Below are 17,386 nucleotides of genomic sequence, written 5' to 3'. Positions count from 1 at the left end.
CCGTTACTCTCTAGCTATAGTTCACAAAAGAGACGTGCAGGCTGTAGCAATAAGCACTGCCTGTAAGGGCACTCCTGCAAAGTCATTCCGATCCCAAGGAAGCCGGATGAAGAATTCCTACAATTACTTTTTCCTCTTAGTGGTAGTCTAATATCACAATTCACAATATGCACCACAGTGCATCAAACTGCAAAGCTTCTGGAAAACCCAAACAAAAGGAACGTCACAGGATGACGTCAGCCTATATACAGTTGTGTGGTTGCAGCTCATAAGCAATTGCATTCCCGTACCGTATCCCTGAAAGCTTTCAGCAAATGCATTCAAGCGACTACAGAAGCTTCTCTCACAGCAATAAGCCACCCATCTGCCATCAACAAGTTAAGACAAAAAAGCCATAGCTGTGGAAAGCGTTGCCAATTAAACAGCTGTACAGTATAAAAAGGAGAACTCCGATTCAGCACTGATTCAGGAATTATTGGACCCATCACTGGAAGTCAAGGAAATGAATTTAAAAGGAGTATCTGAGAAAAGGGATGTCAAGTCGTTTTTACTCTAATATCAGAGGACAGTAGAAAACAGTAAATTATTCAAAGGTTGTCGACATTAGAGCTTTTTACAGACTCACTGCGCTGAGTCTAATACTACGACTGAATGCAACCTCCAACGTCCTCAAAAGAATGGGTAAGTTTATACCTTTTGATCTGTTGTACTATTTGCAGCTAATTTTCCTTACTTCAGAAATACTCATTTAGGTATTAATACATTTTAAATCCTTGATCTTTGTTTTAAATGTAAAAAAACATTTTAATGCATGTCATGATCTGCAGCAATCTTTCTCCTTTATGTTGTAAGCATACATCATCTGATAAGAATATCCTATTTTGTTGTTTCCCTGAATTATATTCTGCAGGCTTACATTTCAAGTGGCCATTAGGGGCTCCTATGCTGGCAGCAATATATGCAATGAGTATTGTTTTTAGAATGCTGCCTGCCTTGGGCACGGCTTGTCCGCCAAAATGCCGTTGTGAGAAGCTGCTCTTTTACTGTGACTCTCAGGGGTTTCACTCAGTGCCAAACACCACTGACAAGGGCTGTCTAGGGTTGTCACTGAGGCACAATTTTATTATGGAACTTGAAGGGGATCAGTTTGCAAGCTTCAGTCAACTTACTTGGCTTCATTTAGATCATAATCAAATTGACACAGTAAGAGAAGATGCTTTTCAAGGACTGTTTAAACTCAAGGAATTAATTTTAAGTTCAAACAAAATCTCTTATTTGCCAAACGCAACTTTTAGCCAACTACTTAACCTGCAACATTTGGACCTCTCTTTCAACCAGTTATCTGCTTTGCATCCTGAGCTGTTCTATGGCCTTCGCAAACTGCAAACCTTGAGTTTACGTTCCAATTCCCTGAGGACTATGCCAGTCCGCCTCTTTTCAGACTGCCGTAGTTTGGATTTTTTGGATTTGAGCACAAATCGCTTGCGAAGTTTGGCACGCAATGGATTTGCAGGATTAATCAAACTGAGGGAGCTTCACCTAGAGCACAACCAGCTGACAAAGATTAACTTTGCTCATTTCCTACGGCTAAGCAATCTGCACATGCTCTTCTTGCAGGGGAATAAAATTAGCAACTTGACATGCGGGATGGAATGGACCTGGGGCACCTTAGAAAAGCTAGATTTGACTGGAAATGAGATCAAAGCCATTGATATGACAGTTTTTGAAACAATGCCTAACCTTAAAGTCCTTCTATTGGATAACAACAAGCTAACCACCCTGGAGTCCAAGGTTTTATATTCACTTAAAGACTTAACTACTGTGGGCCTCTCCAACAATCCCTGGGAATGCAGCCCCAAAATATGTGCATTAGCTACATGGCTGAGTGGTTTCCAAGGTCGGTGGGAGCACTCCATACTTTGTCATAGTCCAAACCACACCCAGGGAGAGGATATTCTAGATGCAGTTTATGGTTTTCAGCTTTGCTGGAATTTATCAAGTGTTGTTACCTCCACTGCTACAAGTTACAGAGCTCCAACAACTGAATACACAAAAAGAATAAGCTCCTCAAATTTCCATGTGGGAGACAAAGAAATTTCAACTACTACAGGCATAGCCATTACCACAGAAGAGCAGTTGCCTGGACCAAACAATGCCATCTTCACCCAGCAGGTAATTACAGGAACAATGGCTTTATTATTTTCTTTCTTTTTTATCATTTTTGTAGTGTTCATCTCCAGGAAATGCTGCCCTCCCACATTAAGAAAAATTAGGCAGTGCTCAATGATTCAAAGCCACAGGCAACTACGATCTCAAACACGGCTACATATGTCAAACATGTCAGAGCAAGGACCATATAATGAATATGAACCCACCCATGAAGGACCCTTCATCATCATTAATGGCTATGGACAGTGCAAATGTCAGCAGCTGCCATATAAAGAATGTGAAGTGTAATATCTACAGGTAATGAAAAAGCAGATGCTTAATTTTAAATTGCAGGGACCCTATACACAAATCTGATTTTTACAAATGTTGACAAAGTCTAGATTTTTCCAGACTTGACTGTTTTGAGTGATACAGTATTTTCTTTTAATAAACCCCATAATCTGTTCAGTGTTAAAGAAGCAATGTTTGCATTAAATTTACACTCCTGATGTGTGGAAGTCTAAATATGCTCAACCCAAAATATGTAAACTGCTTCATATTATGTAATTATATGTATAAAGATTTTATTCTCAAACCTCCAGATTTAAATTCAGAGTAGTCTGCTTAACAGGATTTAGGTGTATGTATAGGACCCTGTGAGGGGAGGACATCTTACCAGCTACAGTGCATCAGCTATGGTCCCCAACATTTCAGTTGACTAAGATTTCTTTGTAGGAAGTTTAACACAATTTTTGTTTGCTTTTCATAAGCTTATTCTGTGAGTCATGATATTCAAATGGAAAGGTGCTGAAATGGAATTTTTCAGTATACTGAAGCATGGAAAGATTTCCTAGCTCCATACCGAGAGTTTAGCTTTATCTTAATGTGTTCTAGATTCAAAATGTAGCTGTTGACATTTCTGAATAAACCAGGATTATACTTCTTGCTTTTAAAAATCACCCTTGTTCCGTAGATACTTATAGAGTCCTGTCTGATCCTGAAGATATTAAACATACTTCCGGCTCACCAGATCTGCTTTGACTTTTAATAGGATACGTTTCAGACTAACGTACACTTTAATTTAAAAAATCAAACACTGAAGCTGAACAAAATACTAAGCACAGCTAACTCCCCCCATTACTGGGCAATTAATCTAGACCAGAAAACTATTTTGTGAACTAGTGGTTTCACTGGAGACCAAAATTAGTTCTTGCAGTACAAACTCATTCACTACTGTGAAATTCCAATCCTGGAAGATGTGTAATAAACCAACTTGAACCTGTTTATTCAGAAGAGAGGCTTCAGTGGAAACAAGAGTCCCATCAAACTGAAAATAAACCTTACTGGTATTGAATATGCTGGGGGCTATACCTTGAGAAGAGTAAGGATACTTTAAAAGTAAAAAATAGCTTTAAAATAAAAAATAGCTTTTAAGAATGCTGTTTTATCTGCCATCTACAGAATGCTAATAAACATCATTTAAGGTAGTATACCATGACTGAAAAACAAAAATGGTTACGTTCTGGACAAAAATAACTTACTCAGATTGTGTTATGGAATTATGTTTTAACTCTATAGATGCAGAGTAATGCCTTCGACATGGGGGCGAGAAAGTATTTAATGCAACTGCTCAAAGATCATGATAACCAAAGCTATAAAATTAGAGAGAAAATGTACATATGTAGATCTTCAAGTACCATAACGAGGTCTGACGCAACAAACATTTACAAGTACATGCTAAGGTAAAGAAACCTTGGTGCTGTAAGCCAGTATAGTGTTAATTGTGTGTTGTACTATGCTGCAAAATTTTCAAGCTAATTATTATTGGTTCAAACATTCATTTTGACATCTGTAACCTCTCTTAGTGATGTACTTGGATAAACATTGCCATTCTTTAAGAGAATCAGTAGTTTGGAGATGTGCCAATTAAACAAAGCCCATCATCCATAAGCTTCACTTTTCATACTGGGCATAATCTTAACAAGGGTCTCCAACAGAATTATTTTCTTATTCCTCTTAAGTCACTGAACTGTTTTACTTTTTGATCAATTTTGATCAATATCCACAAATCTCTCATATAGTAAGCCATTATTTTTAGCCATATACAATATTTTCTATGCATCTGGATAAAGGGAATTCTCTGCATCTAACACACTGCATTTACCAAGAAGCCGCAGTTCAGCTTACATTAATTTTAATGGTTATGTATATAGGCTACCTTTGGTAGTTTATTCAATTTCAGAAAGATTAAATATTCTTCACAATAAACTCTTGTGAATTTCTGAGGTTCAGCTTCTCCACTCCGTACCATATGCGGCCACTTTTCATGTCTTGCTATACATCAGAGGATGTGTATAACTATACAGGCACATGGGCAAATAGGCAGATGTGCATATACTGCAACAAACTGCACAACGAAACCAAAGTTCAAAGTAAAGCCCTTCCACCCCTTCAATGGTTAACAGATTCACGCAGTCCTACTAGGCTGAACGGTGACCAGTCAGTTTTCTACAATTCAATGTAAACTGGACAACACCGATCCCAAGTTTAAAGCTTTCTTCAGAGCCATTTGCAAAACATAATCACTGATTCCACATATCTTATCTTTTTATCTTGTAGGATATTCCCAAATAAATATTGCTCAACACTGTATCACCAGTTTTCCCCTCTCAGACTACATGGAGCTGTGACAAGCACTTACACCTGTACGCAGGAGGCATTCCATGAGTCTTACTGGACTACTCTGGTATGGCCATGGTTTGCAGTCCTAAATTAGATTCAGGCAGGGAACCACAAAGCTTGGCTTGGCTTACTCATCATTCAAAATCTGTGGTCACCACCAATCACTACCCTCAGGATGGTTTCCACTGCATATGCCAAGCATTAGCATGAAGTGTTAGTAGTTGCTATTTCCTACTTCTACAGAAGTCAGGCAGCAAAGAAATCTTTGCAAGGGACGGGATGTTTGCTACTAGTTGGAAGACAAAATACGCCTTCTGGAAGTCTTGATAGAGGCTGGCATGCCTTTATCTTTCCCTTAAGCAATTCTCAGTGCCCAGGTATAACTCTACTGTCTGTCTACAATGTCAAGCAATATTTTTTCCCTCTGAACTGGTATCTGCTGCCAGCTAGGCAACAATCACCTCTAGCATTTATTTGTGCTCATGCCAGTCTGGGATGCATACATTTGTTTTTTTACACAAACACCTACCTACATTGCTAAAAGAGCCATATCTATAGGACATTTGGCTGCTTTAACCAAAAGTATACACTGACCTCTACAGCCCTCAAAGTAAAGGTCAGTAGTATTCATTTTAAGAGTAATCACATGACTTGCATGCTAAATCATGGGCAACCATCAAAACAAAGTTCAGTAATAGTAATGTATACAGCAGGGTAAGCACCCTATGAAAAAGCCCATCTAGTTGTTTATACTTGTTAACCATTCTAAATTTCATTTGTTTTATTTGTCCCTCAAGGAAGTTATTCCGTTGTATGGTATATTTGCTGTTGAAATAACTCTACATTCCAATTAATAGTAGCAGAGATGCCAAGGGTACAGTATTAGCCATTAGGGGGAGTACTATGAGGACTAACTTAAACACGCATGTTCACTTGTAAACTGTAGCATTAAGAAATGACTTGCACTTTTGAATGAGACCTCATAGGTATAATGTTCATATCACCTGATGGCAAATAAGTTAAATGCAGACACTATATGAATATACATTTGGCCAAACCAAATGTGACATTTACTGCTCAACAGTTCATCACGTTGACAACATGGAGAAGTTTTCAATGATAAGAACACTGATAAGTGATCAAGAGGTGTGCCTACAAACCAACTTTAAGCGCTGCAGAACTCCATGCAACTGGAGTCCTCTTCTCCATGCCTCCCAAAACACTGCCACCAACCCAGAGTTTCTGCTTTAAATAAAACAAGCAGGGGGTTGGACTAGATGACCTCAGAGGTACCTTCCAACCCCATGATTCTATGACATTTGTGAGGAAGGACTAAGTAAAAACTGCAACAGAATGAGTTCAGTGCTTTCTACATATGGTATTTAAGGCTATTTCTTACACAGCCGATACAGAATGCAGCACTTCAGCTTTATTCCTGATTTTGCTCAACAAATCCCTAATCAAATGAATTAATATCATTACTTGAAAAAGCCAGAGTGTCCCTCCAAGCAAGTTTCAGAATGATATCTGATTATTGTACATGAGACTAACAAGACTATGAGGTTGAATATGTTCAAACGCTACAACTCTTTGCACTGCGAGAGCAGCTATGTGAGGTTTGCTTTTGGTTAGAGTAGTGCATTTTTGGAACAATATTGAGTATTTCAGAATTTTACTGATATTGCAAATAATCACTGTTTTGGCAAATACTATTCTAGAGGGTTATAGACGTTTAGATAAGTTCTCATTATCCAACATAATGCAAATTCATGCCAGCTAAGAACAGCAAAACAGCCACATGCATGATGTAAACTTCAGAACATCTATCTCTTGTACTTCCAGTCCAACATTCTGTGATAATGAGAACATTTTTCTGGAACTTTTCCACACATGCTGAGAACGATTAACAGACATTCCAAGTGACTTGTGTTAGTAATGTTTCAAGATGCATTTTCTGATGGAGGAGAAAGGTTCATAAGTGAAGTACAGTGTACAAAAACATTAAAATGTGCATACTGTAAAATAGAAGTTGCCTTTTTATTGGGTGCCCTTTCAAACAAGTGAAACATTCTTAGATCTCATCACAGGAGGTCAAATGAAACAGTCATCAGGACAACTATCTTGTACTTGCTCCTGTCATACAGGCTACCTAGGAAAGTCCCCTTGAAGTATAGCCATTTTATTATTTAAATATATATGGTATCTTCAGTTATATTTCAGTGAAATGCTACTAATTACTAAGTTCCTGATGGACGCTGCTGTATACTCATGTAATATTTTTCTAAGAAAAGACAAGACAAGCAAAGGGGACATCTGCAACATGATACTTTAGGTTCATTTAGTTTCAGAAAGTGAACAATTTCAGAGACTGAATAGTCTCAAGCATATAAATGATTAATTTAAAAATATTGGCTAACAGTGTGTAGAGGAAGAATGCTTTCGATTTCTACAACACTTTTTTATCCTGTTTTCTTACACGAAGGGAGTTGATAACATTAGAAACCAAGTAACTTGCCTTTTCTACCCAATAACATTCTTTGAGATTGTCCCAAGATACAGAGCAGGTATTCCACTGAACCAAACCATTTGGATAGATGGATGGATTCTAGTAACAATCACAAAAGATTGCTGTTCTATACTATGCTAGTAAACAAAAGGGAGAGAGACAAGGCAGAACCTTGCAGGATGCCAAAGGTCACAAGGGGCTGAGCAGTCCCCTAGCACCACCTTCTGAAACCTACTCTTCCAACAAGGACCAGAACCACCACAGAGCAGTGCCTCTCAATCTCAGCCTGAAAAGGTGGTTGAGAAGGTACCGTGGTAGATGGTATCAAAAGCTACTTAGAGGTTCAGGAGAATCAACAGAGTTGCCCTCCCTCTGTCCATCTCCTGGCACAGGTCATCCACCAGGCTAACTAAGGCTGTTTTAGTTCCACAACCAGGCTTAAAAACAGACTGGAGAGGATCTAAACAAGTAGTTAAAACTAAGTATTTCGAATGGAGCTTTATGGTATCCACTGAAGATGCTAGAGTTCTTTTCAATTTGTGTGAATTCGTGTGACTACAAATTTCAGCAGAAAGACAGACTGCCATTGTGATAACCCTGACCTATACTGGCCATGATTAACTTGCTATTCCACTTCCTCTATAAAAGCACAATACACTTTTGTGAAAAAGCCAGCAACAAAGGATGAGCAAATATGACTTTTTAAAAGATCAAAAATCAGGTTTATTTTTTTTAAAAAAAAATCTGATTTAAGATTTTAGCTATACGTCGCTCTATTTAAAATAACCTGGTTTAAATTAAAATCTGAATTGAATACAAACTCTTCAATCTGAAATCATGACCCTCTAATGAAAATCTGCTTTTCTAGGTAATGAAAACACTGTCTTCATACAGCACAATGATTCCATGTATTTGTATTATCATTTGATACACTGGGCCAGAAACTAGCAAATCACTGTTGGTGCAACCCCCTAATTAATCTGGTAACTCCAATTTCATGCTTAAGAACTACCTGGTCTCTGTTGGCTCAGGACCCTGTAGGCATTGCAAAAAGCAGACCTCTATTTCCTACCCCATGGTAAATCCTACCACTGTTAACCGCTAGTATCTTTTGTTGCTGGGTTATTTACTTTTGAGGACAAAGCAATTCTACGACAAAGGTGGATGAAATAAATACAAAGGGTATGGTAGAAAGAGACACTTTCTAGCACTGATTCCAACTAGCACCTGTCATGGCTGCAGGCTGTAAAAAGAGATCCTCTAGGGTCATGATCATCAAGTTACCTAAAAATAAGCAATGTATTGTGCATCACTTTCTAAAAAGACTAAAACATTAAGAAAACTCAGTATGTATCTATGGTTGTATGACGAGACTATTTTAACCCAGTGATTTAAAGCTGGAACAAAAAACTAGTTTGTACTTTTATTTATGATGTATCTAAATAATGGAAAATTTTGCTTAAAGTCATAATTTAAATCACAATTCACCCTGCAGCAATAAATTCCATTCTAAGAGTCAAGAGTATGTGTCTTCTAGCCCATAAACCCCTTCCCCTTTCTACTCTGGCTAGTAGCTACCCATTCATCTTTAAGGACCCTCAAGAATGATGAAATATAGGGATGTACACTAAAAAAGGATACTTTTTGGATTTGGGTATTGGGAAAGCCATAAATATTGGTATTCCCAATATTCATATTCTCACATACTAGTTTTGTATTTGGATCCAGGTTTTTTGGGGGGGGGGGGGAGATTCCAAAATTAACCAGGCCTATTATTCCCTATGAGGGAATCTTTCTAGGGGGCTGCAGGGGCTGTTGCTGAAGCAGAGTACACCAAAGTTGCAGCAGAGTGATGGCTGCTTGTCTACTAAAGACCCCGCCACTAAGTTTCAAGAAGATTGGGTCAAGGGGTCTAATTCTATGGATTCATGAACAACATCTTGTTCCCCCAGCTACTCTCCACTGTTTCCTTTGGAGGTAAATTCAATGCTTTCTCTAGGGCAAAGGAGCCTTAGCCACAGACACAAGAGCAATCACTGAGCAAAAAGAACCAAGAACCCTCAACAGACAACCTCAATAGAACCAGCCTGGCAGCAGAAGGTATTCACTCAACCCCCCCCCCCCAAAATCTGGCTCTGAAGCTGCAGCTGGTTGCAGCAGCCTCCCCGATTTTGCAGGTTTGCTGGGGCAAAAAAGGGAGGGAGAAGGGAAGTTCATAGGTGAATGGCACGGCTTATCAGAGGGAATCCAATTGACTGTCCGATCATGACCGTCCTTTCACAGGCCACATGAGAGAATCATTGTGATTGGACAGTTGAACTCTGCCCCTCAATGAGCAATGCTATTCTTCTGTGAGAATCATCTCCCTCTCCCTTCCTTTTTTACCCAGAAAACATGAAAAAGTAAGTAAAACCACCTGCTGCAACCTTTGAAACAGCGGACCCAGTTAATTCAGAATATTTCCAGGATTAATTGGGAAAACCAATACCAGTATATTCAGTAATCCCAGATATGATTTAAATTCCCTAATATACCTCCAAAATACCAGTAAAGTATATTTGGGTAGATTTTCAAATTGAATATATCAAATCACACATCCCTAGAGAAATGTTTCATAGGAGTTTTTTCAATCTTAGGACTAGCCTTTGAAAAGTAAAATATATTATTAGTATAACCATTAATTTTTTCCCGTGGCCTATATGCTAATTCAACTTACTAACACTAGGCTTTCCTTATTAGCTTTTCAAAAGCCCAATCTCCTGCAAGGTATAAATTGGTTATCACCACAAGGAGTGGGCTGCCTGGTTTGGACAATATTAAAAAGGACTCCAGTTGCCTAGGAGATTTCTTGGCTAATCTTTTTTGGGCTAGGCAGAAATACTTCTGCTATGGGGTGGATTGTGTTCTTTTCTTTTGGACTTAACTGCCTGTCTACTAGGCACTTGGACCTGGCTTTAGAAATGAACTCCTAGAAGACAGGTAGTTGAATGCATTGCCTTCTTTTGACCAACATGCTATACATGCTTTAAAAATGTGGGTTCCAAGATAGCAAATTTCTTAAAGCATATGATCAGTAGCACCCTGAGCAGTCCCAAGATTTGAACTTCTGCACCTATTTGTATGCAAAAATGCTGCTCAATTACATGCTGCTGGTAAATGGACTGCTTGATGTTATAGGAAAACATGAGACACCCCCCAAGAGAGCAAACAAAAAATCTTATGTGCCCAGACCACTTGGAGAGGCAGCAAATTAAGCTATGCTGTACTTGCATCACCTGGTCACACTGAATTTGCAATCATAATTATCTGACAGAAAAAGCAAGCAATTCAACATCAGAAAAAACATAAACCTGAAACAAAGCCTAAACAAGCGACTCAAGTAACTGAAGCTAGAGCTTTCTGAATGTGCTTCTGCATATTGTTAGGAGAGCTGATTCCAAAATCAGATGGGACTTTAGAAGCAGCCACTTCTGCTTCTAAATTGACTGAATTAGGTCAGTCAAGAAAAGGGAAACCTGATGCACATACACATCTCTAGTCCAGGTGAGTCGTTTGTGATTGGCAAGACAAATATACTCAGACTGGTCACTTATCTCCAATATATTTGCCCCAACTCTCTTTTTTAAGGCTCTTCTTCCCCTTGCCTTACCAATTCTTTGAAAAGCACTGTAGTAGAACCTTCTGCTTTACTTTCAAACTTCTTCCATTCTGAATGTGTAAATGAAATTTTAGTTGTCTTGTGTGTTTAGGATACTGAATGCACAACAGTATTAGAATACAGAGTGCACAACATGCTCTCTCTACTATGGGATTATTTTTTTCTTGACAGCATTTCTTCAGATTTAATGTTCACAACCTAGTGTAGTATCTAACATTTTCCTGCTCATGTTGAAATACCATGCCTTACTGTAGTCTTAAGAAAACAAACGATCTCTTATCTCCCACACCCAGTCAAGCTTGTCTCCTGACTTCAGCCCCCTTCCCCACCATACATACACAATGAAAAGGAAGGAAGAGGACACCTACCACAAACACAGCATAGTGCTAATAATGCTCTGCCCCACACTGAAAATTTATAAGCCTAACTGCATTCTTTAGCTAGGCAAACAGCAGGTCTTGCTGGAATCAAATCATTTTTTGAAAGGACAGAAAAAGCAAAACTAGATTGCCTGGTCACTTGGAGGGAGCTCTTAACATGCACAACTAGGTAAAGGGCTTTTTTTTTTTTTTTTTTTGCAAACCTGGTACATCACCTGAAACTCTTTAAGAATGTGTTCACAGCTACGGTGGTGGTGCCCTCAAGTCAGAGTTGACTTATGGCGACCCCATCCAAAACTATAGTGGTGTACTAAAGGTCTAGGTATGGAGCACTGAACAAGATTACTATTTAGTTTGTAGGTGCTGCCACACATATATCATTATTTTAAAATATACAGTGCTCAGGCAGTAAGTTATTGTAGGCAGAATTTATTCATGGAATACCTAGAAATAGATTTCTAAAGAAGTTAAAGCATGTTTTAGAAGCCCTGATTTGGGGGAGACAATGAGTTCTAAAATTGGTTAAGACCCACTTAAAGTCTGAACATGTACTAGCCTAACAGAGTAGAATTTAGTTCCTAGTAAGAGAAATTTTGGAAAGTGCATGTCAGTAGTCCAACAAGTATCCATTAAGAACAAACTCCAGACCACATCTGCGTTGCAGGTTAATTTTTCTTCTGTTCTCAAGATGAAGGTTGCTTCAGTGTTACAAAGCATTGCATACCTGCACCTATGAACTGTCAGGCAGATAAGAGGGTTTATGGACCACAGATTTCTTTTCTGGATGTGGGGAGAGAAGTTAAAGAAAGCAATAAAGCACAGGAAGTTGTTATTTTTGAAACACTGCATTTTATTTACGCTTCAAGCCGGCACTTCTATGGGATTTGAGTTAGTAAAATTCAAGTTTGCTACAATCGTGATCTGAGGATACTCATTTGTCAAAGTGTTTTCATATACAGTTTTATTTGTGTATCAAAATTACTATTAAGTTGTTAAAAACTAAGCAAAAGCACTATGAAATGAAATATGATCAAGGGTTACATGGCAAATTATTTTTGAAACTGAAAGAACTCTGATAAACAACTTGGTCTGACTTTCAAAGTAAGTCAAATTCCACAGAACATGCTCACCCCTAGAAGAGTTTTTTGGAGTCTGGCCAGTCTATTGTTAAAAGCAATGTTGATAACAAACGCTTAACTATTTGGTTAAACCATTTTTGCTTCCTTATAAAAGGAATTAATATAAATACATTCAAGTATCAGATGCCTGCAAAGCAACAGATTTGTGTCATATTCACACAGCATCTAATATGAATCTGCTAGGGATTTACCAGCTGGTTTTTTAAGACTGTTAATTTAGATATTTTGCTTTGTTATGGAAGTCTTTGCACCATTTCCTTGAATGTGATTTTACTGAATGTTTTTTTAATGAAAATTATTACCATGTTAAAATTTTATTCACCTCACAGAGGCTTCTTATAGGAGAACAAGTAGTAAACAACTTTCCCATGAACCAGTTATATTGGCCAGGCTCCATAAAAAGCTGTACAGGCTATATGAATCCTGGGTTACAGGTGTAGAGGATGTACAGAAGAAAAGCTACGAAGAGGCTTTTAAAGAAGCCAACAATTGTGATGTCTGCATTTACAGTGTCTTATACTAAACCATTAACTGTAGATTGTAAATGCCAGTGATGCGAGGCACGGGGTGCGTGTGTGTGAGTTGCTTATGCTACTCATTTTTATATCGAATTCACAAAGGTGGCCCTACTAAGTGAAAATTGGGGTTAATACACCCCAGCACCAGTAGCCAATGACATTACACAAAAATGTGGCCGATATCTTGGGTTACTTAGCAAACCAAGATGCCATACAAATTTTTTAGAAAAGGTAGGGATTCAGGGGGAGAGAAGAGACAAGCTAATGGACAGATGGGTAACTGAGAACGTGCTGATCGGAAAGCGGCAGGAGTGTCTTGGGCACTTGTGTGTGGCTGAAAATGTAGCCCAAAGACACAGGAATTCACTTTGCCACCTGCACGCCACAATGCACGGTCAATAGTGGGGAGAACAGAATTTGTCCTCCCCCAAGAGGCTTTGCGAGTCCCCCTACTTGTAATGAAAAATTCTTGGTAGATACCACTGTTTACTCTCCAGCACTGTAACTATCCATTTACTTCTACACTGTACTTCCTAAATGAAAATCCTGCAGCACCTTAAATCTGAAAGGGAGAATCATTACTTGGGTGTTACCACAAACTCCTACTGAGTCCAGGTTTGATGGAATTCATATGCTGATTCAAAACTAACAGCGGCTTCTTGCTAGAGCTTCCCTTTTAAAAACTCTTCTGCTTAAGTACTGCAACCTTTAAGTCTATTATTGTTCAAAGCAGCTGAAGTGCTTTCCCGCTGATTTCTAAGCATCTCCATTTCTAATAAATCTCCTTTCAGGTGTATGTACACTATTCAGATTCATCCTACTTCTCCAATTCATCAACAGTTGTGAGTGGTCCCTACCTACTGAGAATCATTCTCTTTACTAGATCTCATTTTCATTTGTGTTCTGCAATGCAGCATTCTTAGGTCCTAGGAAATTGGTCCTTCTGAGCTCTTTGAAATAACCCCTCCCCTTAACTCTCCCCCCACATCATCTGACAAAGAGGGCACAGGCTTACAAAAGCTTATGCCAAAATGAATGTGTCTTCAAGATACTGCAAGCCTTATTTGGGCTACAGCAGACTAACTAGGGCTCTCTTGAGGAACTTGTATGTGCTGTTTACACTGTCCCATAACAGGGTCTATTACTTTACCCCATAAATAAGTTCCTAGAAGCATTTGGTGAGGAACTGCGGTGAAATCTTTTTGAAAAGTGGTTTAACAATCACCTTTATGTATCCGAGAATGAAATCATTATGTTTTAAGGACTTTCCTTCCTGAAAGCCTGCTGGTTCTTCCTCAACAAGGCCATTCATAGTACATTTGACAACTCTAGCCTTAGTAGTGTTTTCTACTTCTTTACCCAAAATTGCAAACAAACAAATCAATTTCTGGAGCTCTACACCTCCCCACAATTCAATCCTAAAATTGTTTCCTAGCCTATCAGTAACAGCCTATCAGTTATATGTCACAGTTAAGATACAGTTTCATATTTCAGAAGTTTTGGTGACCACCATTCATGCAGCTGATTTTGTTCCCTTTGGAAACTTACTTCTAAAACTTCATCTTTTACCATCACCTCTTTATCTGATGTGGTTTCTCAAAGCATCCCATCCCAAACACATGCTATTTTAACTGTTTTCTTTCAGTACCTACAAAGGACAGCTAATGGGCTTACTGCCCTTCCAAGTTGGCTGGCTTCCTGCTTATTAATTTTTATCTCTTAGTAATTTCCTCCTTAAATGTGTTCTTTAATTGCTTCAACTTACAGCTGTTGCCAAGGACTTTGTGCTTTCTTTTTCATTTGAGGAAGGCTTCCATTTTCTTTATAAGGGAAGACTTCTTACCTCTTATGTTAATGCAGCATTACAATTTGCTACAAGCCCATCATGAGCAACAATTCCTTCTGGGCAAGTAAGCCTTCCAAACATCCTCCTCAAGCTGCTCTGTGACACAGATATAAGCTGACAGGTAAGCTTTTAATCTCACAAGGCTATGAGTCAGGCAATGATGAAAGGATTGTAAAGCAGAGGGAATATGCATGTAGGCAGCAGTGGCAAAAGGAGGGGGCTATGGCAAGCAGAGTAGTCTGTCAGGTGCCCAGCTGCTCAAAACCACTGGAATAGAATATTCTGCTCTCAATCCTGAAGAGATGGTTCTGCTCATTTTATTTTAGCACGAAATGCAGATATTTCAAAACACACTTTTAAATGTCTTGCTTTAAGTTTACACACTGGATCTCTATATCAGGAAAACACCGCTCAGAGGAGTCTATTTATAAACATGTGGTAATGGTATGTGTTTGTTAAAACTGGTGTCTGCTTTAAATTATAATTTCTACTGTATGCAATGTGCTAATCAAACAGGTAATTAGTTTGATGGTGAAGCTCCTATGCTTAAGAGCAGGAATACAAAACTTCTTGCCAGTCTTCAAATTCAGGGTTGGAATATCATTCAGCTTCACCTTTTCTTTTTATTCAAACTTAAGTGATGGCTTACATGCCAACTTTGCTTCTGTGCTCTTCTATTTTTGTGTGCCATCAAGTCCAACGTATAGCAATCCTATAGAACTTTCAAGGTAAATGACTTCCAGAGGTGGTTTGTGTGCCTCTGTGTAGCAACCCTGGCCTTCCTTGGTGGTCTCCCATCCAAACACTGAACGGGGCTGACCCTGCTTAGCTTCTGAGATTTGACAACATTGGGCTACCTGGATCATGCAGGCCAGGGCACTCTTCCATATCTGCTAACACCACACGAGTCAAAAAAGCAGTTACACGCATAGAGCGCTACATCTGGAATATGTAAATTCAGTCCTAACGTTACCATGAAGTTACTGTGGAGCACAGGACAAGTCTCTCTCAACTTCAGTTCCTCTACTTTAGAAGGAATAAGTTACCAGTCTCACAGGACAGTGGGATTGTATGTGCAAGGCCTTTTCCTGTATACCCCAGAGTATAATGCTTGCTACCAATTTTATCCTCCTCGTCCTCTTTATCTTCTTCATCTTCATGTTTCCCCTTGTTCCTCCTTTCCCTCACCCATACATTTTTAGCCTTTTCCCTTCTTCCTTTGAATTCTGTCTCCTGCCATCAGCTATTCTGACACAACCATGAATACCTCTTATGATGCGCACCTGTTCTATACTTATAATTACTGATGTCTTGTCTCACACATCATGGATAACAGACCTCATCAAATTGCAGCTGGATGAAGAGGAAGATGCTGAACTGCTGCCTCAGTTCCTATACAACTGCTCCAGAGAGCCACTTTACTACCACCTCTTTTTTGGGGAAGGATGAACTGCAGACTGCCAGCTGCAGCAGCAACAACCATCTTTTGCACAAGCTGTTGTCTCAGGGACTGCAGCACCATTTGAGCAGCAGTTTAGCAACTCCTTCCACCTCACATTGTTAACAGCAGCAAATTAAATGACAGCAATGGTACAGGCACGGTCATCAAGTGTATTTACATCCATTGTTCTGCAGATCAGCCATTCAGGCTTCCTGCACTCCCTTGCTCACTTTAGGCACAAGGAAAAGTCTCTCTCCTGGTCATAAGACTCATTCACAGCAATAGCTATTTCTTCCAATTCATTTTTTTTTTTACAAAATACGTTAAGATCCCCTTTCCCTTCTCAATACCAGAATGGAGAGGCAGCATTACTCAGTGGTTGTAGGGGATTCTTCCAAGGCTCCGTCTCATGGCTTATTCCTCACTAGTATGATGTATCTCATAGAGCTTGGCTTGAACTCATTACCTCTTGATTTGCTGCCCATGGTTAACCAACTAATGTCACGAATCTGGACCTCACTCTTCCTGTTACGGTTTTAGAGTTTAGTGGGTCCCACTCCATAAAGACTGAAGACCACTGGTCTAGCAGACATTAGTTCTCCCCTCCCCCATTAGAGAACTGGTTTTCAAGCTAAACTTCTCAGATTTTATTTCTTCCCACTCCTGTGGGTATTTTTTATACAGGATGCTTATTGTTTGCCAGTTTATTTTTGAAAAAGGCAAACTTCCTACAAAATATTTCAGCTATCCAGTCTCCCAAGAACGCTGACAAGTAGTTGCTTAATTCAAGAGGTTCTCAGACAGACTGTTTGTCTTGTCTTTCACAGACAAGAGCCGGCTTCTTCACATCACACGACTTTATATACTGTTGACATTCCACTGCTAGATTCTTACTGCATTTAAGAGCAATTTTCAATCTCCTGCCTCATACAGAACAGCAGTTACACAATGACAGAATGTGGAAGTCATCTTTACACGTAATTTAAGCTTTCCATTTTAGAGGCTGTGCTTGTTCAACCCAACAACAGCGCTTCTATAAACCTTGGTGGAAATATATCACAACAATAT

The 17,386-nt window shown here is 39.0% G+C and overlaps 2 protein-coding genes across 2 annotated transcripts in view; one reads left to right on the top strand and one right to left on the bottom strand.

The window, feature by feature from the left end:
• Positions 1-17,386, bottom strand: part of CTNNA1 (catenin alpha 1) — a 78,869-nt gene that overhangs the window by 40,127 nt on the left and 21,356 nt on the right. The gene's annotated exons all lie outside the window — the stretch shown is intronic.
• On the top strand, positions 678-2,457 carry LRRTM2 (leucine rich repeat transmembrane neuronal 2). The gene is made up of 2 exons (XM_054997204.1): positions 678-681; positions 911-2,457. The coding sequence occupies exons 1-2, from the start codon at positions 678-680 to the stop codon at positions 2,455-2,457; spliced, it is 1,551 nt and encodes a 516-aa protein (XP_054853179.1).

Source organism: Eublepharis macularius, chromosome 1 (genome assembly GCF_028583425.1).
Source record: "Eublepharis macularius isolate TG4126 chromosome 1, MPM_Emac_v1.0, whole genome shotgun sequence".
In the NCBI taxonomy this organism is placed as follows: Eukaryota; Metazoa; Chordata; class Lepidosauria; order Squamata; family Eublepharidae; genus Eublepharis; species Eublepharis macularius.
This window is presented reverse-complemented; position numbering and strand designations above follow the sequence as displayed.